The sequence below is a fragment of the Microcaecilia unicolor genome, chromosome 1 (genome assembly GCF_901765095.1).
Source record: "Microcaecilia unicolor chromosome 1, aMicUni1.1, whole genome shotgun sequence".
Lineage (NCBI taxonomy): Eukaryota > Metazoa > Chordata > Amphibia > Gymnophiona > Siphonopidae > Microcaecilia > Microcaecilia unicolor.
The window spans coordinates 450,064,941-450,089,498 of NC_044031.1; the positions used below are offsets into that span (position 1 = coordinate 450,064,941).

Consider the following 24,558-nt stretch of genomic DNA (forward strand, 5'->3'; position numbering starts at 1 on the left):
TTATTTCGGCGCAGTGGGATACGCCGGACAGTGGGCTTAAGGTTGCTTAGAGCTATGTCCGTCTTTATGCACTACTTGCTCCTGACTTAGACTTGCTGAAGATCCCTACGGGTGGATTCCTTAATCACAGCGGTCACTAAGAAAACCACTCTCCCTGTGGAGGGTGGCACAGTGCTCAAGGACCCTCAGGATCTTAAGTTGGAAACTTGCTTGAAGCTGTCGTTTGAAGTAGCAGCCCTTTCCCTGCAGGCCTCAGTTTGTGGCTCCTATGCAGCACGGGCATGCTTATCGTGGGTACAGAAAGCCTCCTCTCTGGAAGATCTCATGGCTGTTTTGCTGGCCTTGGAGTCCGGTTTAGCCTTCCTTCCGGATCTTCTTTATGATCTTTTGAGGGCTTCAGCAAAGGAGGTTTCCCTAGCAGTTACCGCGCGTCGCTGGCTGTGGGTTGCATCATTGGGCTGCAGACGTGGCCTCTAAGTCATGTTTAGCAAGGCTTCCTTTCAGGGGAAAGCTTTTGTTTGGGACAGACTTAGAACAGATTGTGAAGGACCTCGGTGACTCTAAGGGCCAGCGCCTCCCAGAGGACAGGTCCAAGTTTGTATGACTGGCGGGACCTAGACCTAAGTTTAGGGATACATGGCGTTACCATCCAGGTCATGGGGCCTCTTTTCAGAGAGCAAGGTCTTCTCGGAGGCCTCAGCCTTTTCGAGGTGATAGGCGGGCCTTCCTTTCCGGTAACAGAAACCAGCCCACAGCCAGGTCCGCCCAATTATGGGGCCCTGGTCCATATCCAGCCGGTTATTGGGGGCAGACTGTCCCTATTCCTGGTGGAGTGGACTAGGGTAACATCCGACAAATGGGTCTTGGAGGTTATCAGAGATGGCTACAAGTTAGAATTGGCTCGTCCCATAGTAGACTCTTTTCTGGAATCTCCTTGCAAATGTCCCGCCAAGGTGCGGGCCGTTCGACACACCATCCTCAACTTACAACGGCTGGGTGCCGTCTAGCCCGTACCCCCAGCACAAAGAGGGTGCTGTCGATACTCCATTTATTTTGTGGTGCCAAAAAAAGGGCGGTTCTTTGCTACCCGTCTTAGATCTCAAGTGCATCAACAGGTCCTTACGGGTTCGGCTTTTCCGCATGGAAACCCTCCAATCAGTGATTGTAGCGGTACAGCCAGGGGAGTTTTTGACCTCTCTCAATCTCAAAGAGGCCTATTTACACATTCCAATCTGGCCTCCCCACAGGCGCTTTCTTCGCTTTGCAGTGCTCGGTCATCATTTTCAATTCAAAGCGATGCCCTTCGGCCTAGCCACAGTGCCTTGGACCTTTTCCAAGGTCCTGGTAGTGGAGGTCTATCTCAGGAAGAAAGGGATTCAGGTCCATCCCTATCTAGACAACTGGCTTGTACGGGCGTCTTCTTTTGAGGAGAGTCAGCGGGCAACTGACAAAGTGGTCGGGTTGCTTCAATCGCTTGGTTGAGTGATCAACTTCCCGAAGTGCAGCCTAACGCCTTCCCTAACGCTGGAATACTTGGGGGTGTGCTTCGATACCCGAACAGGGATAGTTTCTCTTCCTTCAGCTCGAGCACAGCGGTTACAGGCTCAGCTTCGAGCGCTATTCAGACTTCAAACCCGCGGGCTTGGGACTATGTACAAGTTCTAGGTTCCATGGCCTCCACCTTGGACATGGTAAAGTGGGCCAGAGCTCACATGCGCCCCCTCCAGTGGCACCTTCTGAGCCGTTGATCTCCGATCTCGGAGGATTACGAGGTTCAGGTGCCATGTTCGGCCCGTCTTCACACAATCATGCACTGGTGGTTCATTCAAAAAAATCTGGTGTCAGGTATTCATCTGGCAACCCCGGACTGGAAGATTGTGACCACGGATGCGTCACTGTCTGGCTGGGGGGCTCATTGCCTGCAACAGACGGCACAGGGAATTTGGACTTTGACGGAGGCGTCATGGTCCATCAACCGCTTGGAGTTACGGGTGATTCGTCTGGCCCTTCTGGAATTTCTGTCTCTTCTTCGCGGTTGCCCAGTTCGAGTTCTTTCGGACAATGCGATGGCGGTCGTCTATGTAAACCATCGGGGGGGCACCAGGAGTGCACCCCTAGCGCAAGGCGGCTCTAATCTGCCGTTGGACAGAGACTGGTCTCTCTTTCTTGACAGCATCTCATATAGTGGGGTCACAGAATGTGCAAGTGGACTTTCTCAGTCGCCACCAGTTGGAGCCGAGGGAGTGGACACTCTCCCCTCTGGCCTTCGAATAGATAACTGCCTGTTGGGGGATGCCAGAGATGGACTTAATGGTCACCGCATTCAATGCAAAGAATATAATGTTGAATAGAAGTAAGTAAATGCTGATAGGATTTGAAATGTCTCAGTATATATGGATCATACTCTTCAGGTGTTCAAAACAATCTATAAATATAGCGTGCCTTAGATGTAAAAATTTTCCACAGCTTGTATAGACACTCTATCCCATCTATCAATTGACCTCAGCGATGTTCATTGCCACCTACAAATAACTTATGTAGCAATGTTAATAACATCCATCATCTTCATAGGTCAGCTTCAACATTTTCAGCTTTTTAAATTCTTCAATATAATTTTTTGAAATAGACTTTAAACTTTTTAACTTATCTTAATTTGTCATCGGACCCAGGGGTAAAAGTTGTCCGACATATGTTTTGCTCAAACTTGAGCTGCCTCAAGGACAGTCCCCTAAGAAACAAAACAATACTTATATTATATTCATTGCTCAGCCCCCATATCTTTTAACAAACCTAAGCAATGAAAAACTCACCCTGAGCATTAATTCTAGCGCCAGCTCTGCTCCTACTTTTATCAGCAAAGATGGCGACAACGTTTTCTTTCAAGATTAAATACCACCTACGTCTTGACATCAATAGTCCCTCCCCCTCAGTTCTTATTGGTCCTAAGCTAGATAAATGACGCCCATTCAAGTTCAGCATTTAAGCCCATAGGGACAAATGTTTGTAAAGAAAAAATATACCACTGTTCTCTAAAATTAAGCAATTTATTCACTGAACCACCCTCCCTCCTCATCTCAATTTGTTCAATAATCCTCCATTTAATGTCCTCACAGCTATGACCCTTTTGCAACCAATGCTCCACTAAAGGAGCTTGTGTATTTTGAGTGTTTATACGGGATTTGTGTTCTGTAAGACGGGTTTTAATTGAACGAGCACTCCTCCCAATATATAAAAGATCACAAGGGCATATTATGACATACACAATATTCTTTGTATCACAATTTGTCCTAGTTTTGGACCTCCACCTCAAATTCTTCCCCGGTACTGACCAAAAACTGCCTGTGATCGATTGTGAGCACCATTGACAGTGCCCACATTCAAGATGATTACCACTACTAACATTAGTCACAGGATCAAAAAACTTATTATAGGCTAAACAATCGCCTATCGATTTACCTCTTGTGTAAGATATTATTGGCACCTCAGGAAAACAGGGATACAACTGAAGAATATGCCAGTGATCCTTTATACTTTGCACAATTTTTTGACTCGTAGTCGAGAAGGGCAACACACATGTCAGACTATCTATTTCTTCTCTGTTGTTTTCAGACAACAACCATGAGCGATGAGCAAATCTTGCTCGTAGATAAGCTTTCTTAATTGCCACTTTTGGATAACTCCTCGAACTAAATCTAGCTTTCAATTCTTTTGATTGACGTTTAAACTCCGTTAAAGAAGAACAAATCCTCCTAATTCTCAAAAATTGACTAACCGGAAGATTAAATTTCAGATGATAAGGATGGAAACTCCCAAAATGTAAAAAGGTATTCCGGCTCACTGGTTTGCGATATAAAGATGTTAGCAATCTATCATATTCCTTGTAGATCCAAAGATCTAAAAATTCAATCGCCCTTTGACTAGATGTCATAGTAAAAGAAATATTAATATCCAATGTGTTGAGCCATCGCACAAATTCTGCCAGAGATTGTTCAGACCCAGTCCATATAAAGAAAATATCGTCCAGGAACCGCTTCCATAGGCGAACCAGTGCAAACTGTTGGGCCACATATATCATCTTAGATTCAATTTGGGCAATGTATAACGTGGCCACTGAAGGGGCTAGAGTAGCCCCCATGGCCACTCCTTGTGTTTGAAGATAAAAATTATTTTCAAACCAAAAATAATTATTCAAAATTACTAATTCTGCCAGCTCTAAGGTGAATTCAGATGTGCGGACTGTGAAATATTGCAGGAAGACCTTAGGAAATTGGAAGACTGGACAACCAAATGGCAGATGAAATTTAATGTGGACAAATGCAAGGTGATGAACATTGGAAAGAATAATCCGAACCATAGTTACCTGATGCTAGAGTCCACTTGGGGTCAGCACTCAAGAAAAAGATCTAGGTGTCATCGTAGATAATACACTGAAATCTTCTACTCAGTGTGTGGCGGCAGCCAAAAAGCAAACAGGATGCTAGGAATTATTAGGAAAGGGATGGTGAATACTATAATGCCTCTGTATCACTTCAAGGTGTGACCTCACCTTGAGTGTTGCATTCAGTTCTGGTCACCGTATCTCAAAAAAGATACAGCAGAATTCGAAAAGGTTAGGAGAAGAGCGACCAAATGATAAAGGGGATGGAACTCCTCTCGTATGAGGAAAGGCTAAAGGGGTTAGGGCTCTTCAGCTTGGAAAAGAGACAGATAAGGGGAGATATGATTGAGGTCTACAAAATCCTGAGTGTTGTGGAACGGGTATAAGTAAATTGATTTTTTTTACTCTTTCCAAAAGTACAAAGACTAGGGGACACTCGAAGTTACATGGAAATATTTTTAAAACAAATAGGAGGAAATATTTTTTCTTTTTTCACTTAATGAATAGTTAAGCTCTGGAACTTTTTGCTGGAGGACGTGGTAACAACGGTTAGCGTATCCCTGGAGGAAAAGTCCATAGTTTGCTATTGAGACAGAGATGGGGAGGCAGCTGCTTGCCCCAGTATTGGTAGCATGGAATGTTGCCAATAATTGGGTTTCTGCCAGGTACTTTAGACCTGGCTTGGCCACTATTTGGAAACAGGATACTGGTGTAGACGGACCATTAGTTTGACCCAGTATGGATACTCTTTGTGTTCTTATTTTGTGGAAGAGCTTAGGATCATCTGCATTTTGAGCATATAAGTTGATAAGAGTGATTGGTTTATTGTTGATAGTGCCTTTCAGATGAGACCGTGGACCTTCAGGATCAAAGGTGTGAGAGGAGAGTTCAAAGGGAAAAGATGTGCGAATGAATGTTATTACACCATTTTTCTTTCCCTTAGCAGGTGCTGTGTATAGCTTATCAAACCAAATTCCTGATAATTTTGAAGCTTCAGTTAAATCCAAATGTGACTTTTGAAGAAGAAAAACATCTGATTTCAATTTTATGAGATATACAGTGGTGGAAATAAGTATTTGATCCCTTGCTGATTTTGTAAGTTTGCCCACTGACAAAGACATGAGCAGCCCATAATTGAAGGGTAGGTTATTGGTAACAGTGAGAGATAGCACATCACAAATTAAATCCGGAAAATCACATTGTGGAAAGTATATGAATTTATTTGCATTCTGCAGAGGGAAATAAGTATTTAATCCCTCTGGCAAACAAGACCTAATACTTGGTGGCAAAACCCTTGTTGGCAAGCACAGCGGTCAGACGTCTTCTGTAGTTGATGATGAGGTTTGCACACATGTCAGGAGGAATTTTGGTCCACTCCTCTTTGCAGATCATGTCTAAATCATTAAGAGTTCTGGGCTGTCGCTTGGCAACTCGCAGCTTCAGCTCCCTCCATAAGTTTTCAATGGGATTAAGGTCTGGTGACTGGCTAGGCCACTCCATGACCCTAATGTGCTTCTTCCTGAGCCACTCCTTTGTTGCCTTGGCTGTATGTTTTGGGTCATTGTCGTGCTGGAAGACCCAGCCACGACCCATTTTTAAGGCCCTGGCGGAGGGAAGGAGGTTGTCACTCAGAATTGTACGGTACATGGCCCCATCCATTCTCCCATTGATGCGGTGAAGTAGTCCTGTGCCCTTAGCAGAGAAACACCCCCAAAACATAACATTTCCACCTCCATGCTTGACAGTGGGGACGGTGTTCTTTGGGTCATAGGCAGCATTTCTCTTCCTCCAAACACGGCGAGTTGAGTTCATGCCAAAGAGCTCAATTTTTGTCTCATCTGACCACAGCACCTTCTCCCAATCACTCTCGGCATCATCCAGGTGTTCACTGGCAAACTTCAGACGGGCCGTCACATGTGCCTTCCGGAGCAGGGGGACCTTGCGGGCACTGCAGGATTGCAATCCGTTATGTCGTAATGTGTTACCAATGGTTTTCGTGGTGACAGTGGTCCCAGCTGCCTTGAGATCATTGACAAGTTCCCCCCTTGTAGTTGTAGGCTGATTTCTAACCTTCCTCATGATCAAGGATACCCCACGAGGTGAGATTTTGCGTGGAGCCCCAGATCTTTGTCGATTGACAGTCATTTTGTACTTCTTCCATTTTCTTACTATGGCACCAACAGTTGTCTCCTTCTCGCCCAGCGTCTTACTGATGGTTTTGTAGCCCATTCCAGCCTTGTGCAGGTGTATGATCTTGTCCCTGACATCCTTAGACAGCTCCTTGCTCTTGGCCATTTTGTAGAGGTTAGAGTCTGACTGATTCACTGAGTCTGTGGACAGGTGTCTTTCATACAGGTGACCATTGCCGACAGCTGTCTGTCATGCAGGTAACGAGTTGATTTGGAGCATCTACCTGGTCTGTAGGGGCCAGATCTCTTACTGGTTGGTGGGGGATCAAATACTTATTTCCCTCTGCAGAATGCAAATAAATTCATATACTTTCCACAATGTGATTTTCCGGATTTAATTTGTGATGTGCTATCTCTCACTGTTACCAATAACCTACCCTTCAATTATGGGCTGCTCATGTCTTTGTCAGTGGGCAAACTTACAAAATCAGCAAGGGATCAAATACTTATTTCCACCACTGTAATAGGATTTTCTTGCATTTAATTGGGTGTGAAATATCTTTAGCATTCAAAGTTGTAAGTTTTATCTCAGTCATAGTATGTGATATGAATTCTGGGTCTGCATACCTCAAGCATTAACAGTGTAATAAAAAGAAAAGAGCTTGTTATCTGCCCACGCCATGCCCCCTCAAAAAATAATTAGAAAAAACAAAAATAGTGCATGATTACCATGTGCAAACAGGGAAATTACCATGCACTTTATTCATAAAAAGTGGGGACTGTTTAAATCTTTCTGTTTTGGCCTCCTAATATTTATAACCTTTTTTTTTGTTTGTTTTAAAGAAATGCATGTATGGTACATAGCCCTTAATTTTCATTTAGATACCCATTTAGCTGCATCAGAAGTAAACCTGTACAATTTTTTCCCAGAATGGATCTGGACCATGTGTTAAATGCTTTTCTGTCTGACTTAAAGTTTATTCTGTCCCATCTCTGTGGTTGTCCTGTCAAGATGACAAGTAAGCCTTGCTATGCTACAAAGGAACTTATCAGGCCTTGTGTGCAGGTAAGCCAGCTCTTTGTTACCTTCTTCTGTAAATACAATAGAAAAAAAAAGAGGTAAATGAAATTGCTGAATTCGGTAATATGTTGTCATAATTTTTTACATTCTAGTAGTGATTCTGAAGTAGGTGATAGAAGAATCTGAGTCTTGAGTGCTATAAGAACTAATGAGATTATTGAAGTAATCAGACTGAGTATACAGAATGAGTTGCAGTAAAAATGTATACATAGGGTTACCATATGGCTCCAGAAAAAGGAGGACAGATTGAGCCAGTCTGGGTTTTACTTCCATTGCTTTCAATGGAAGTAAAACCCGGACGATCAATGTGTCCTCCTTTTTTTGGAGCCATATGGTAACCCTATATACAGGAAGTTAGGGAAAGTTGCTCATGCTGTTTGTATAATCTATTGTAGAATCATACCTGAGCAAATATTGTTTTTGCTGTTTTAGGGCTTTTCTTAAATTAAAAAAACATGTATTTCCATATAATTGCTGTTTCATTTTTTTTTTTTGGAAAGTATCTTTATTAACACCAGAGAAGAGGTTTACAATGCATTGTAACTCAAGGGGTTTGTAAAATCTATGTACATTATACAACCGTATACTACTCATATTCTTTTCGTCAATCCTTTACAAAAATAAGCACAGCCCCATGAAAATGAATAAGGCTATCTTCCTCCTAGCTTTTCTATTGTTTAATTTTATAACAATCATTATTACATACAAAAAAAATTTGTTCTAGGGGACATAAATTTACACCTAGACGATTTAAATGATTCTGCTGTAACAAGAGTTTAATGATTTTTTGTTGGATTTGGGCTTATCCTTTCATACCATTACTAGTAGTCATGAAAAAGAACATCAGCATGAAGTCTTTGCTTATACCACTTTATCCGCTTCAAATCTTTTTATGAGAGGAGTTCATTGGTCACCTTTGGTATGGACTGACCATTTTCTACTTGAATTACTGTCAACTGGCAATCCAAAACAACAAAAAGAAAAAAAAAAACTAAATCTTTTGTCTTATTGAGAGATAAAAAGGCTTATTTTCAAAGCACATTGACTTACAAAGTTACATTGGTTACTTTGGGGCTCATTTTCAAAGCACTTAGACTTGCAAAGTTCCATAGTAACCTATGGAACTTTGTAAGCGTAAGTGCTTCGAGAATACACCTCATAACTTTGTAACCGTCCTGTTTACAAAGCTGCGCTAGCAACTGCTGGTGTGCTAATACTGACGCAGCCTATTCACTTTGTCGGTATTGCTGCGGTGTAACTGCTGAAGATGGCCGCCGACTAAACATCACGTTGTCAGTTAGCTCCGGTTGCCTCAGGCTGTAATCGGACCGAAATTGGACTGAAATTGAACTGAAATCGGGTTAAATTTATGCTGGAATTGGCCATCGACTGAGCATCACGTCAGTTAGCTCCGGTTACCTCAGTTTAGCCAGGATGTAATCGGGTGTAATTGGACTGAAATTGAACTGAAACCGGTCAGTAATTGGACTGAAATTGAACTGAAGTCGGTCAGTATTGAACATCACGCTGAAATTTAGCTGAAATAGGGTTAAATTTGAGCTGGAATTGGGCTGTAACTGTATATCACTTTGACAGCTCCAGTTGCCGAAATTGAACCAAGCTGAAATCGAACTGAATTGGTTGAAATCGGGCAGAACTTGATTGAAGACATCTGAGATTAGGGTGACTTAGGGTGGTATAACGATCTAATACCTGTTGATGATAACTGATCCCTCACAGGATGGACCCACCCGTAAGTGGAACAGAGCAACCCTGGTAAGGTCTCACATAGGTTTTACACAGGCACCCAGCCTGATCGACCGCCGTTGCCAAATAATACAACTGCTTACGTGCGTAGCTCTCAGCCCCGTATGCGACCTGGCAGCCTGGCCTTAGATGATCACTCTGACCATTAGCTACCCCTAACTAAAGTTCCGGCCGTGATTTAGCTACACCTGTTGTCGCTGAGGCCTTTTACCGAGCGAGGCCCCCACCTCTACCTTGCGGAATGGGCCGCTGCAGTGGTTGAACCTGCCCTCTAGGGAAATACCGGCGGTTCGACTACCTGCCAAGGCGGTGTTGCGACTGGAACACCAAAGGCGTCACTGCAAGCTCTGCTGCCCAAACCACTTTGAAAAGTGCAAACGAGTGGGTCGAAGGTCGCTGGTGATTCAAGGTTGTCCCATAAGGCGAGGAGCCTTCGTCGATAAACACACTGGCGGATCGGCTGCCCGCCAAGGCAGTATAGCAAGTGAGTCACCAAAGCTGCTGCTGTAAGGTATGCAGCACAACCGTTAAAGAAGAAAGTGTGAACGATTGGGATGGAGGAAACTGATGCTAACGAGACTGTCTCAAACAGTGAGGATCCTTCGACGTTATCAAGAAAAGAAAATTCTCATCCAAATTACTTTACTGTTAGTAATGCATAGTCCATCTAGGTGATATATAATATGATGGTCGAGTTTTACTGCACAGTGTTCTTCACATCTGTTCTACCTTGAACATTGTGCCACTTATACCGTTATTCCTGCAACCTTATCTTATTCTTATATTACAAATACAGTATTAATTACAAACAGTACCTAATTTCAATTCTCTCTCACATTGCCATTATTACTGACTCCTGTAATATTCTGCAAAAATCGATGTTAATGCCTTGTTGTGGCTATTTAGATCCAGATGGCAAATGTTTCTTAGTACCTTGTTTTGACCTCGTGGCAACCATCTTTAGATCCAGTGTTACCTAAGTACTTTTAAATTCTATTGCTCCTTCCAAGGAAAATAACACTACCTGCTTCCCTTCAGCCAATGCATGATCTACACCAGTGGCCTTATTAAGGAACTGCTAACTTAGTTTTTTGCTTTACCCACGTATGTGCCTTTGCTTCCTCAAATTTATGGAATCTGAATTTCAGTTAATAGTAACATAGTAGATGACGGCAGAAAAAGACCTGCATGGTCCATCCAGTCTGCCCAACAAGATAAATTCATATGTGTATACCTTACCTTGATTTGTACCTGTTTTTTCAGGGCACAGAACGTATAAGTCTGCCCAGCAGGATTCCCTGCCTCCCAACCACCAGTCCCGCCTCCCATCACCGGCTCTGGCACAGACCGTATAAGTCTGCCCTCCACTATCCTCGCCTCCCAACCACCAACCCCTCTTCCTCCCACCTGCTCCGCCACCCAATTTCGGCTAAGCCTTTCAGGATCCATTCCTTCTGCACAGGATTCCTTTATGTATATCCCATGCATGTTTGAATTCCGTTACCGTTTTCATCTCCACCACCTCCCGCGGGAGGGCATTCCAAGCATCCACCACCCTCTCTGTGAAAAAATACTTCCTGACATCTTTCCTGAGTCTGCCCCCCTTCAATCTCATTTCATGTCCTCGTTCTACCGCCTTCCCATCTCCGGAAAAGATTTGTTTGCGGATTAATACCTTTCAAATATTTGAACGTCTGTATCATATCACCCCTGTTCCTCCTTTCCTCCAGGGTATACATGTTCAGGTCAGCAAGTCTCTCTTCATACATCTTGGAATGCAATTCCCATACCATTCTCGTAGCTTTTCTTTGCACCGCTTCCATTTTTTTAACATCCTTCGCAAGGTACGGCCTCCAAAACTGAACACAATACTCCAGGTGGGGCCTCACCAACGACTTGTACAGGGGCATCAACACTTCCTTTCTTCTGCTGATCACACCTCTCTCTATACAGCCTAGCAACCTTCTCGCTATGGCCACTGCCTTGTCACACTGTTTCGTCGCCTTCAGATCCTCGGATACTATCACCCCAAGATCCCTCTCCCCCTCAGTACCTATCAGACTCTCACCGCCTAACACATAAGTCTCACCGCCTAACACATGCTGTCTATATATCTGTAACTGTTATATGCTTTAATTGCAGACAATTGTGTCTAGCTGATGTTATCCCTAGATAATCCAGCAATTTTACCGTTAATAGCCTTTATCTGTGTTACTAATACTAACCCTCACCAAGAAATTAATTGGTATATAATGTTAACTGGCATCATTTAACACTGTCTTCATCCTGGATTTTGAATTTGGACTACTACTTCTGTGTATATCTAAAACTGTTATATGCTTAATTGCAGACATTCTGTGTTTAGTAGTTGCTATCTAGAGATAGTCCTGCTATCAATCTACTGCATTTCACAACACCATTAATAATCTTTAGTTGTGTTACAAATTCTACCCTCACCAGGAAATTTAATTGGTGCTATAGTCACTATCTCATTTTATAGTTTAAATTGTTATACTGATGATTGTGCCTATCTAAAACTGTTATACACTTTATGCAGATAGCTGACTTAAGTTGATGCTTCTTTTCAGGCAGTTTTGCTATTAACTTACTGCATTCTAAACTAATCAATAATTCTGTTTCGCCAAAATGATTTTCCTAAAAATTCTATTCATTATTCATTCACTTGCCCTTATTCATGCAACTTCCAAAACCTCACCTTCGGATATCAATATTATTCCAGTGCTTCATTACCACAAAAGGACACCCAAGATAATGTCTTCATCACGGACTGTTAATAGCCACAAAGACACTTTTCAACACCCAACCAATCACCACTAATAACAGCTGATGTCTCAAATAAAGCAAAAAATAACTTAAACTTCACAACATCAAAAAACGCTCAAAATTACTAAAACCAAAGTAAAAAAAAAAACGAGTCAAATTATAAATATTTGCCCGTCATCTCATGAAACTGATCCTTACCTACCTGTTCGTGTGGGATATATTAATGCTAGATCAGTGGTAAGTAAAGCTGAAACTATCACTGACTGGATCAAGTCTGACACTATAGACCTACTCTTCATCACTGAAACATGGATCTGTGACTCTAAGGACCCCATCATACTTGACCTCTGCCCTCCTGGATATAAAATCCTACATTGACCTAGAAAAGAGAAAATTAGAGGAGGCATAGCATTAATTCTTAGATCTAACTTCTCATCTGAACTCATCTCTGAAAACTCTACCCCGGAACTTGAAATCGCTTCAATAAAACTTCAGTGCCCCACACTCCACGATCACTTAACTTGCATTCTATTTTACAGACCCCCTCGTAACTGGACTTATAACCACTCTACCTTTATGGACTTTATATCCAACTCATGTATCAACAATCCTAATATAATCTTACTAGGTGACTTGAACCTACATTTAGAAGACTCCAAGTCTACCCACACCCTAGAATGTATGGATCTCCTTGACCTATGTGACCTTGTTATACCTCCATTACAATCTACCCACATCAAGGGTCATTCACTAGATGTTATTTCTTATAAATTCTCTATCAACCTTAACTTTATTATATCTAGTATTGATTGGTCTCCCACACCTTGGTCTGACCACTACAAAGCTTTCCTAACTTTACAATGGCGTAAAAAGGGCAAGTCCTGATCACATGACCCTAAAACAATCTTCACCAGAGGACGGATTGATAACACTAAATTCTGGCAACATATCTATGCAAATAACTGGTCGATACAACCTAACTCAGACCTCTTCCTTACTTTATTGGATAATAGATGTAAAATGATTCTGGATGAAATTGCTCCTCTGCACCCCAAGATTTTACGTAAATGTAACCCTTCTCCATGGTTCAATGACTTACTGAAAAACTTGAAGTCACAAACCAGAAAACTTGAAAAAACATGGAGCAAATCAAAGGATAACGCTAACTTTAATGCATGGAAACAGTCACAAAGGATCTACAAATACGCCATCAAGCGTGCCAAAAGAGATTATTACACACGAAAAATTACTAACTCCGGTGCAGACACAAAAAAACAATTTCAAATTATAAAAACTCTGCTTAACACAGACCCAGTAACAACTTCACCTTCAAACCGCCCTTCTGCTGACCAGTTAGCTAATTACTTTAACGACAAAATTATTAATCTTCGTAATTCGATTTCCAAAGACATAATCACGGTTGACACCTTTCTTGATGAACTGCTACTACTACTACTATTTAGCATTTCTATAGCGCTACAAGGCATACGCAGCGCTGCACAAACATAGAAGAAAGACAGTCCCTGCTCAAAGAGCTTACAATCTAATAGACAAAAAAATAAATAAAGTAAGCAAATCAAATCAATTAATGTGAACGGGAAGGAAGAGAGGAGGGTAGGTGGAGGCGAGTGGTTACAAGTGGTTACAAGTCAAAAGCAATGTTAAAGAGGTGGGCTTTCAGTCTAGATTTAAAGGTGGCCAAGGATGGGGCAAGACGTAGGGGCTCAGGAAGTTTATTCCAGGCGTAGGGTGCAGCGAGACAGGAGGCGCGAAGTCTGGAGTTGGCAGTAGTGGAGAAGGGAACAGATAAGAAGGATTTATCCATGGAGCGGAGTGCACGGGAAGGGGTGTAGGGAAGGACGAGTGTGGAGAGATACTGGGGAGCAGCAGAGTGAGTACATTTATAGGTTAGTAGAAGAAGTTTGAACAGGATGCGAAAACAGATAGGGAGCCAGTGAAGGGTCTTGAGGAGAGGGGTAGTATGAGTAAAGCGACCCTGGCGGAAGATGAGATGGGCAGCAGAGTTTTGAACCGACTGGAGAGGGGAGAGGTGACTAAGTGGGAGGCCAGCAAGAAGCAGATTGCAGTAGTCTAAACGAGAGGTGACAAGGGTGTGGATGAGGGTTTTGGTAGAGTGCTCGGAAAGAAAGGGGCGGATTTTACGGATGTTATAAAGAAAGAAACGACAGGTCTTGGCAATCTGCTGGATATGAGCAGAGAAGGAGAGAGAAGAGTCAAAGATGACCCCAAGGTTTCGAGCTGAGGAGACAGGGAGAATGAGAGAGTCATCAACAGAAATAGAAAACGAGGGGAGCAGGGAGGTGGGTTTGGGGGGGGAAATGAGAAGCTCGGTTTTGGTCATATTTAATTTTAGGTGGCGTTGAGACATCCAGACAGCAATGTCAGACAAGCACGCTGAAACTTTGGTTTGGATGCAAGGTGAGATATCAGGGGTAGAAAAGTAGATTTGGGAGTCATCAGCATAGAGATGGTAGGAAAAGCCATGGGATGAGATTAATGAACCAAGGGAAGAAGTGTAGATAGAAAAGAGGAGGGGACCAAGAACAGAACCCTGAGGTACGCCGACAGGCAGAGGGATAGAAGTAGAAGAGGATCCACCAGAGTGAACACTAAAGGTGCGGAGGGAGAGGTAGGAAGAGAACCAGGAAAGGACAGAGCCCTGGAATCCAAGTGAGGACAGGGTATCGAGAAGTATGCTGTGATCGACAGTGTCAAAAGCAGCGGAAAGATCAAGAAGAATGAGGATGGAATATTGACCTCTGGATTTAGCCAGTAATAGGTCATTGGAGACTTTAGTAAGCGCAGTTTCGGTTGAGTGGAGAGGGCGAAAACCAGATTGTAGTGGGTCAAGAATAGCATGTGAGGAGAGAAAATCAAGGCAGCGGCGGTGAACAGCACGCTCAAGTAATTTGGAGAGAAAAGGAAGGAGGGAGATGGGTCGGTAATTAGAGGGACAAGTAGGGTCGAGTGAAGGCTTCTTAAGGAGAGGTGTGACCACAGCATGTTTAAAGGCAGCAGGGACAGTCGCAGTGGAAAGTGAGAGGTTGAGAATATGACAGATAAAAGGAATAAGAGCAGGAGAGATGGCATTAAGAAGGTGGGTGGGAATGGGATCAGAGGAACAGGTGGTACATTTTGAGGAAGAAAGGAGAAGTGTAGTTTCCTCAATAGTAACTTCAGGAAAGGAGGAAAGGGAATGAGGGGAAGGAGAGAGAGGGGAACGGACTAGTGGAGGGAGAGGTGGTGAGGTAGAGAAAGCAAGGTTTATCTTTTGAACCTTGTTGTAAAAGAATTCAGCAAGGGTCTGAGGAGATAATGAAGGGGGAGTTGGGGGAGGGGGCACCTTGAGGAGAGAGTTCAATGTGGTGAAGAGAAGTCGAGGATTAGAGCCAGGAGAGTTGGTCAGTTGGATATAATAATCCTGTTTGGCACGTAAAAGACCCTGGATTTGATGAAGTACCAGCTGACAGATATTGGACTAACTTTACCCCCCTTACCAATGATGAAGTTACTAAAACCATCACTAAACTCTCCAGATCTTATTGCCAACTTGATCCTTTTCCCAACTATCTTTTGAAGGACGCCCCTACATGCTTTATATCTGATCTCACCGCCCACTTGAACTTCCTACTTCATCGAGGCTCCTTCCCCACCAGACATGGCAATATTTTACTCACACCCATACCCAACCCCCCCCCCCCCCCCCAAAAAAAAAAACCTACAAGCGATGTGACCAACTATCGTCCAATTGCCTCCATCCCTCTAATCACAAAATTAATGGAAAACAGAGTGACCCAACAACTCAACGAATATATTCCATTCTACACGAATCACAGTCGGGCTTCTGCTCGGCTCATAGTACTGAAATGGTCCTTCTTACCTTAATATCCAAATTCAAACAAGAAATAGCACTTGGCAATCATAACCTCCTTCTACAATTTGACCTATCCAGCGCCTTTGACATGGTTGATCATACTATCCTAACCAAACTCCTCGACAAAATTGGGATCAGTGGCAACATTATAAACTGGATAAAAAGCTTTATTACCACAAGATCTTATCAAGTCAAGGGGACCTCGAATATTTCATCCCCATGGTCATCTGAATGCGGGGTACCGATACTTTTTAACCTCATGATGATTCCCCTGGCTAAGTTGTTAGCCAAGCTTGTACTTAATCCCTTTATTTACGCTGACGACGTCACCATATTTATCCTCTTCAAATCCAATTTATCTGAAATCTCAGACAAAATTAATACTGGCATGACCACACTCACCTCTTGGGCTAACGCTTTTAAGATGAAACTAAACAAAGAGAAGACACAGTGTTTAGTCCTTTCATCCCAATACTCTTTGCCTTTCCCAGCTACTCTTAACACCTCAGATGTTAAATTATCCCTATCAGATAGCCTGAAAATACTTGGAGTAACAATTGATAACCATCTATCATTTGAAAACCATGCCAAATCCGTCACTAAAAAAATGTTTAACATGATGTGGATTATGAAACGATTAAGATCTTATCTTCCCTTGAACACCTTCCAGAACTTAGTACAATCCACAGTACTTATACACGCAGACTACTGCAACAGTTTTCTCCTCGGATGCAAGTCCCTAATCCTCAGGAGGCTTCAGACTACCCAAAACACGGCAGCCAGACTTATCTTCGGCAAGTCAAGATTCGACAATGCAACACCTCTTAGAGACTTCATTGGCTTCCCATCAGAGAGAGAATACATTTTAAAGTTTATACTATGATTCACAGGATTATATATGGTGAATCCCCTAATTATATGAATAACCTCATCGACCTCCCAGCCAGAAATAGATCATCGTCATCTCGTACCCATCTTAACTTACATCTCCCCAATTGCAAAGGTATTAAATATAAGACCTTTTAAGCATCCAGTTTCTCCTTCTTGGGTATCCAGCTCTGGAACACCTTGCCAAGATCTATCCAATCAATCAATGACTATTTAATCTTTAGGAAAATGCTGAAGACCCATCTCTTCAAGACAGCTTACCCGCCTGACCCTAATTAACTCTATACTCTTACAATCTTGATCTTGAAGATTATTATCCCTCAGACTATATTTCCCAATCTCCTTATGCCCTTATCTCAGTCTCCTTATGCCCTTATCTTTTCCTATCCATCATTTGCCCTTTATTTTTTCCACTCCATCCTTCCTCTCCTTACCCCTTCCAATCTCTTTCCTTTTGCTTACCTTTCCTTTGTTTCCCCTGACTTGCTCAACTCACTTTTCCTCAAACCCCCACTTTCACTATGTTTACTACAATTTAAAATATTCTCCTTAAAGACTTGTGATTGTAATTGTATTTACTATATAATCCGCATTGAGCCTGCAATGTGTGGGAAAGCGCGGGGTACAAATGTAATAAATAAATACACTTTGTAAACAGGGGAGTAAGTCTGTATTCTTTGAAAATGAGCACCAAAATCTCTTCTGACCTTTTTTGGTCTGATTTGATTTCTAATTTTACCAATTCTTCTTCACTTAATATTGGTTCTTTTGGTTTATACACATTTAAACAAGATAGCTCCATTAATGAAAACTTCTGTCTGAAAAAAAGATCCTTAATCCTTGGTTCATGGCACAATTTATTTGCTTAAAAAAGAATGTAGGCTCTTAGAATAGTTGTGAAGAAAAACTTGAGATTTAGACTTGCAACTTGCCTGAGTGGTATACCACACAAGCTTTTGTCAAAATTAATTTGCATATTTTGGCACATAGATAATACCCACTTCTGGTCACAGCAGCCAATCATAATCAAGGATCCACCCAGGCCACACCCAGTCTGCAAAATCCCTGCAGACTCCCCATCTCAACCCCTTTGATGATGTCACCAGATGTGACATCATAACCCTGCCCACACCCTGCCCCTTTTGCATAATACTGCCCTTGTGGCGAAACAGGAGACTTATGCATGTGGTCTGTATTATTTTTTTTATTTTATGACATGTATTTCCCTTAATTGGCCAGAAGGTGGTGCCTGCTCTATGCTTTAAGACTGAAGTTGTTTTCCTTTCAGCTTGTCTTCCACAGGAAAGGAGGGAAGCCCTGAGGGAAAGTAACTTGCAGTGCCATTGGCCAGATACTTTCAAAGTTAATGCTCTGGACTCTGATTGGCCCTAGAGTTCAAAATCCAGCCAGAAGGTACTGGATTTCCCCCAGTTTCAATAAGGGAGTGTGAAGGGTAAAGATCTCTACACTGAGACCCTGTTCAAAGACTGTGAGCAGTTAATTTTCCTGAACTCCCCAGGTGCTACTCAGGTAGTAATAGTGTTTAGATTAATGTTGATCCTTGTTCAGTTATCTGTTATTGTTTGCTAATTTCATCTAGTTTTCCACCGTTCACTGTTCCATTCCTTTTCTGATAATAAACCAATTAGTTTGTTAGTGCTATTGTCTTGGACTGACTAATTATCCTGCTGGTTTGTGTTTTGGGTCTGTGGGTGTTTTCTAAGAGTTATGGAACCCCTGGGTTTGTGGCCCCAGTGTCCTTAGAAACCACCAGAGAAATAACTTGTGGGTGGGGAACTCACCCAAAGGCAAGCAGGACCCAGTCATTGAGAGGAGGGTGCTAGTGTAGAGCACAGGTGCAGGTAGGCCCGAGCAGTACTTCAGGTGGCGGCAGGGTTCACCCCAGGTGGGTGGTAGGCATTTCGTGACAGCCCCTTTTGGCATAACACCACCCCAAACCCCACCCTTTGTGGTTACATCACAGGACATGATGTCATCACTCCTCCCAGACCACGCACCTTTTCCGAGATGGCGGCGACCACTTCGTATTTCACACTACTCACAGGATGAACTAGGTAGTGGGCAAAACTATTTGACTCCCAAGAAGTCAACATTTCTCTAACAGAAGACCTAGATAGCACCCAGAACATACCCGTGACGGATAAGGCCACGGATTTCACAGAAGACATGTTCGAAGATGCCATCGATGACACAAATGTATAAAGTGGCTGAGGATAATTAAATTATGGATCTTCTAAACCAGGCGGAGGAATTGACTCCCTCAGTTTCACAGGTATGCATGTAGTTTTGTTTTCTTTCTGATAAAATATGATCTGGGTTGTTTTTTCTTGAACAGCATTTAACAGACTCAAACTTCTGTTGTAGGTGAATGATGAAGGATATAGAGACACTGCAGAGCTACAGCCAGTCAATGTCACGTGTGTGTGCTGCTTGTTCTGCTGTCAGTGTGTGCCCAAGAATGCCCATGGTATACAGAGACTTTGCAAATGGACCTCTAGGCCTGAGGATGTACGAGACATGAGATGGTGGGACACTATCAGTTTTATTAAGCAACTGAGGATCCATTCTCTTTACCGGAAAAGCATCTTCAACTCACTCATATGAATAGCGGTTTACTACATTATACATCACATGCTAAATACTATCATGGTTGTGGGGGCTAAGACAGCATGCATTCCTGAGATGGCACCCTGATGTAAAAGCGCAGAAACTACGTGTTTTGCAAAAGACTGTGTTTGAAGCGTATTCTAGTTATCATTCTGATAGCTAGGTATAAAATGGAAATACCGATGCTTTTTAATGAAACCATTAACACCATCATTCACCTCATCGACAGTGTATAACAGCACCTAATACTTTTCAAAAGCTAAATAGTATGACAAACCGTTTGAAGGAGCAAGATTATATAAATTATATCCACTGTATTATAATTGAAAGAAAACTTGATTCATTTTACAAAAGTCTGTAGTTCTCAATATGTTTGTATCTGTTTCAGACTTTGGGACATCTGTTTTCAGACATGTTTTGGACATGAGACAATGTGTAGAAGTATAGATCATGACCTGCACAGGCTACAGACCTTGAATAAAATGTATGGAAAGGTAGTAGTAACAGATGTACCATACAGTATATCGTAATAATAAAAATCATAAACTAATGAAACGTCATGTGTGTTCTTATGAAACTGTGTAAAACGTTCAGGGTCTTTGTTTTTTTCCCCTACATATCAGAACATCTGGTCACAATTGACCTTTCAGACAGTAGTCCTAAAATATGTCTGGTGGTGTTGAGTGTATGGGAGGGTGTCACAGAGGAGGGGGCTCTCCTCGTTTGTCCAGTCATATTCCTTATGGACAGGTGTAACCAGAAACACCCTCCGAACAGGATACTATAGCCCAGGGCTTGTACCAGAAGGAATGGTATGGTGGAGGAGTATAAGAGCTGCGTTATCTTTGTTAGTTTTAAACTAAAATAAACACCCTACAACAACACAGAAATGGAATCTACAGAGAGCAGCAGCAGTGATACAGTAAGATTTTTAAAACATTATCTTGTCTCTTTCACACAAACTAACATGATCCTTAACTTACCAAAGGCATACATGTTCTATGAAGGAAGAACACAATCATTCTGCGTATCAGTGGCCAGGGAATAAGAACGAAAAAGCCCACCAATAAGCACCTGGTCAAAGACCATGTGCTCGCCATTAATAATGGCATAACCATCGATAAAGTAGTCACCCACCTACATTTCACCTCCCTTTAGATCATGCCTGATATGTATGTGCTCTTTGTCCTTGATGTACATCAACCAATGGATACTGGCAATTGACTATCTCTTGGTCTGCCAATGATAATTGTCGGCCAGTGGCAGAGCTGTGGTTCGCAGATTTAAACAAAAACCTGACATGGACATGCACATGGAAGCGAGTGTGATGTATTGAAATGGACCTATACAATTCTTAGGGTTGTTGGCTCACCTCCTGGTATTTCTTCTACTTCCACAACTGTCTGTCATTTTCATAATTTCAACTCTGTACAGGATACATGCCTATTACAAAATGTACACATTCTGCCTGCAGTAGAAGGCTAGTTCTTTATGTAAATCAAACTTCTAATGCTTGTTCTTGCTGTACCAGCATGTGAAAGCCTCAGGGCTTTTTTGTGCTGGTACTCATTGATACAGCATACTGGCACCTTTTTCTGCTTCCAGTCCATAGGTGTCGGTACAGGGGGAGCCACAGGTGCCGTGTGAGCTCCCTTTGGTTTACCTTTCAGCTTGTTCTGTTGTACAGCAACAGCAGCATTTCAGAGAAATTTGGCTGTGTCAGCCCTGGAGTATCCTGTCTGCTGCCCCCCCACCCCCCCACCCCCGTGATGTAACTCCCTGTTTCCTTAGGGGTGTGGCAGAGAGAAGACTCTGGAGCTGGCATAGCCACCTTTCTCTGTAATGCTGCTGCTGCTCTGCAACAGAATCAAGCTGAAAGGTAACTGGAAGGGGGGGGGGACTTCGAGAGAGATTGAGAGACTTGGCTGGCTGTGGGAACGGTGTGTGCGAGGTGGGTAGCGGCTGGAAAGTTTGCTCAGGAAGTTCTTGCCTTTGTTCCTGCAGCTGGAGAGGGATTTAAAAGAAAGTTTGGATGTGCTGCATATGAGACATGGACATGGGAGGGAGCACCAGTAAACAGTGAGTCTCCTTTGAGGCGGACAAGAACGATATTATGGTGACTGGTACCAGGGTGAGTGAGGGCCTTAGTAATCACAGGCATTACCCCAAATGGCTCTGATTTTGCAGGGCAATATCATGGGTTTCGCATAGGGACTCAGTTATTCATTGGTGATAAGCCTCCTCTTTTATTCTTTTTCAGTGCATGTATATGAAATGACATAAGTATATAAGTAATACCACACTGGGAAAAGACCAAGGGTCCATCGAGCCCAGCATCTTGGCCACGACAGTGGCCAATCCAGGCCAAGGGCACCTGGCAAGCTTCCCAAACGTACAAACATTCTATACATGTTATTCCTGGAATTGTGGATTTTTACCAGGTCCATTTAGTAGTGGTTTATGGATTTGTCCTTTAGGAAACCGTCTAACCCCTTTTTAAACTCTGCCAAGCTAACCGCCTTCACCACATTTTCCGGCAACGAATTCCAGAGTTTAATTATGCGTTGGTTGAAGAAAAATTTTCTTTGATTTGTTTTAAATTTACTACATAGTAGTTTCATCGCATGCCCCCTAGTCCTAGTATTTTTGGAAAGCGTGAACAGACGCTTCACATCCACCTGTTCCACTCCACTCATTATTTTATATACCTTGTAGAGTATGAAACCTTCTGGAATAGATGGTGACAAACTTGGTGCCGCCCCCAGTTAATGGGGGCAGCAAGAGGGGAATGTAGAGATATGATACAGCCAGGGGCCACTACTGGAATGGTGGGAGCCCAAGTTTAAAGGACCAGGCCTTTTGGAAACTTAAGCCAGGCTAAAAATCAAGTGGCTTGTACAGTCAGAAGCCTGCTGGAAAAGCAAGGCCCAGCCTAAAGCCCAGACTAAGGCCTAATTGGGAAAAGATTGGTCAAGGAATCTGAAATCAAAATCGAATCTCTCATCTGTGAAATGGCTTCCTTCATCTCTGTATCAGAGTTAGAGGAGGCTTGTTTTTACAGTTGACAGTTGAAAAATTGTGAAATATCCTAACTCAAGAACAGTAATTGGAAAGTACCTAAGATCACCAGGTAGCAACAGGAGAATAGGGAAGTCCCAAAATAAGATAGGGGAACAGAGTTGGACCATCTGTCCGAAAGGGAGGGAGATCTTCCTGATGAGCATCTGCGGTTGGACATGGAAAAGGGGGTCATCTGTGTAAACAGCGTTATCATAGGAGTGTATGAGAGCCTATTGATTTGAATGCAAGCAGAAAGGTATATAAGACTGACAGCAAATGTAAGGGTGTGGAAATCTCCATAGGTGTGCCATGCTGCCCGTCAGTCCTCCACACCTGCTTGTGTATCTAATCATCTTGTATTACTTTGGTAAGTTGACAAATAAAACTATATATCTTTGAAACCTATCTTCTTTCTTTATCTTATAACATTTAAAGGTGTAACTATTCTCTGGGGTTGGAATGGATATTAGGGAGCACTCCTATTCCCCTACACAAAACCGAAGTCAGATGATAATATGGTTAAGCCTTCTAGAAGTTTTCTCTGGTGAGTGGATCACCAAATGGCACTACCAGACTGAACCTGGGGACCAACTAAATCCCCAATAAAATTCAACCTCTATCATGTCTCCCCTCAGCCATCTCTTCTCCAAGCTGAAAAGCCCTAGCCTCCTTAGTCTTTCTTCATAGGGAATTCGTCCCATCCCCGCTATCATTTTAGTCGCCCTTCGCTGCACCTTTTCCAATTCTAGTATATCTTTCTTGAGATGCGGCGACCAGAATTGAACACAATACTCAAGGTGCGGTCGCACGATGGAGCGTTACAACGGCATTATAACATCCTCTCTCCTGTTTTCCATACCTTTCGTAATAATACCCAACATTCTATTCGCTTTCCTAGCCGCAGCAGCACAGTGAGCAGAAAGTTTCAGTGTATTATCGACGACGACACCCAGTCCCCCTTTCTTGGTCCGTAACTCCTAACGTGGAACCTTGCATAACGTAGCTATAATTCGGGTTCTTTTTCCCCACATGCATCACCTTGCACTTGCTCACATTAAACATCATCTGCCATTTAGCCTCCCAGTCTCGTAAGGTCCTTCTGTAATTTTTCACAATCCTCTCGCGAGTTAACGACTTTGAATAACTTTGTGTCATCAGCAAATTTTATTACTTCGCAAGTTACTCCCATCTCTAAATCATTTATAAATGTATTAAAAAGCAGCGGTCCTAGCACAGACCCCTGAGGAACCCCACTAACTGTCCTCCTCCATTGTGAATACTGCCCATTTAACCCCACTCTCTGTTTCCGATCCTTCAACCAGTTTTTAATCCACTACTTGTAATTACCTTTGAGAAGTATAATTGGAGTTACATCACTGACTGTGTTAAAGATCATTGCAGCAAGAATTACTAGTTGCTGAAGTTACAATAAAAGCTTAAGTTTGTTCTTAATCCTCCTGGAGTGTTGTGTGGTTCCTGGAATGGAGAACTGAAGAAAATAATTGTTAGATAATTGTCTCTCATCCCCAAACCCATATTCTGGATCATTGCCCATTCAGCCCAACTGAGAGGATGCTGGAAATGTTTGTGAAAGTAGCCTGAGAGAGAGAGAGAGTGATCTAATGGCCCAGGCCCATAGCTAGCCCAGGTGAGTCCTGGGTTACACAATTTTGGCGCCCAATGTGGGGCTCGAAGGACTGATGGAGGAACGGACTGTTTGGCTAAAGAATTGCAAGAGTGACTTTCTGCTTATGGATTACAATTACTTTGATTGCCTTGTGGATTAGATACCAGAGGGCCTGTCATGTAGGCCTGGGATTTATAAATTTGATACAGGAGAGATGGTTGGAATCTGACCAGTGAGAGTTCAGATTTCCTGCCTATGAAAAAAATCCATACTAACAGACAAAAAGAAGCATGTCAATTAAGTACCTGGGTGATGGGTGGG

The 24,558-nt window shown here is 42.7% G+C and overlaps 1 protein-coding gene across 1 annotated transcript in view; it reads left to right on the forward strand.

Moving 5' to 3' along the window:
- Positions 1–24,558, forward strand: part of C1H18orf63 (chromosome 1 C18orf63 homolog) — a 186,323-nt gene that overhangs the window by 126,321 nt on the left and 35,444 nt on the right. Inside the window, exon 10 of the mRNA XM_030212812.1 lies at positions 7,390–7,573. Coding sequence (XP_030068672.1) covers positions 7,390–7,573 — 184 coding nt within the window. The remainder of the gene's footprint in view (positions 1–7,389; positions 7,574–24,558) is intronic.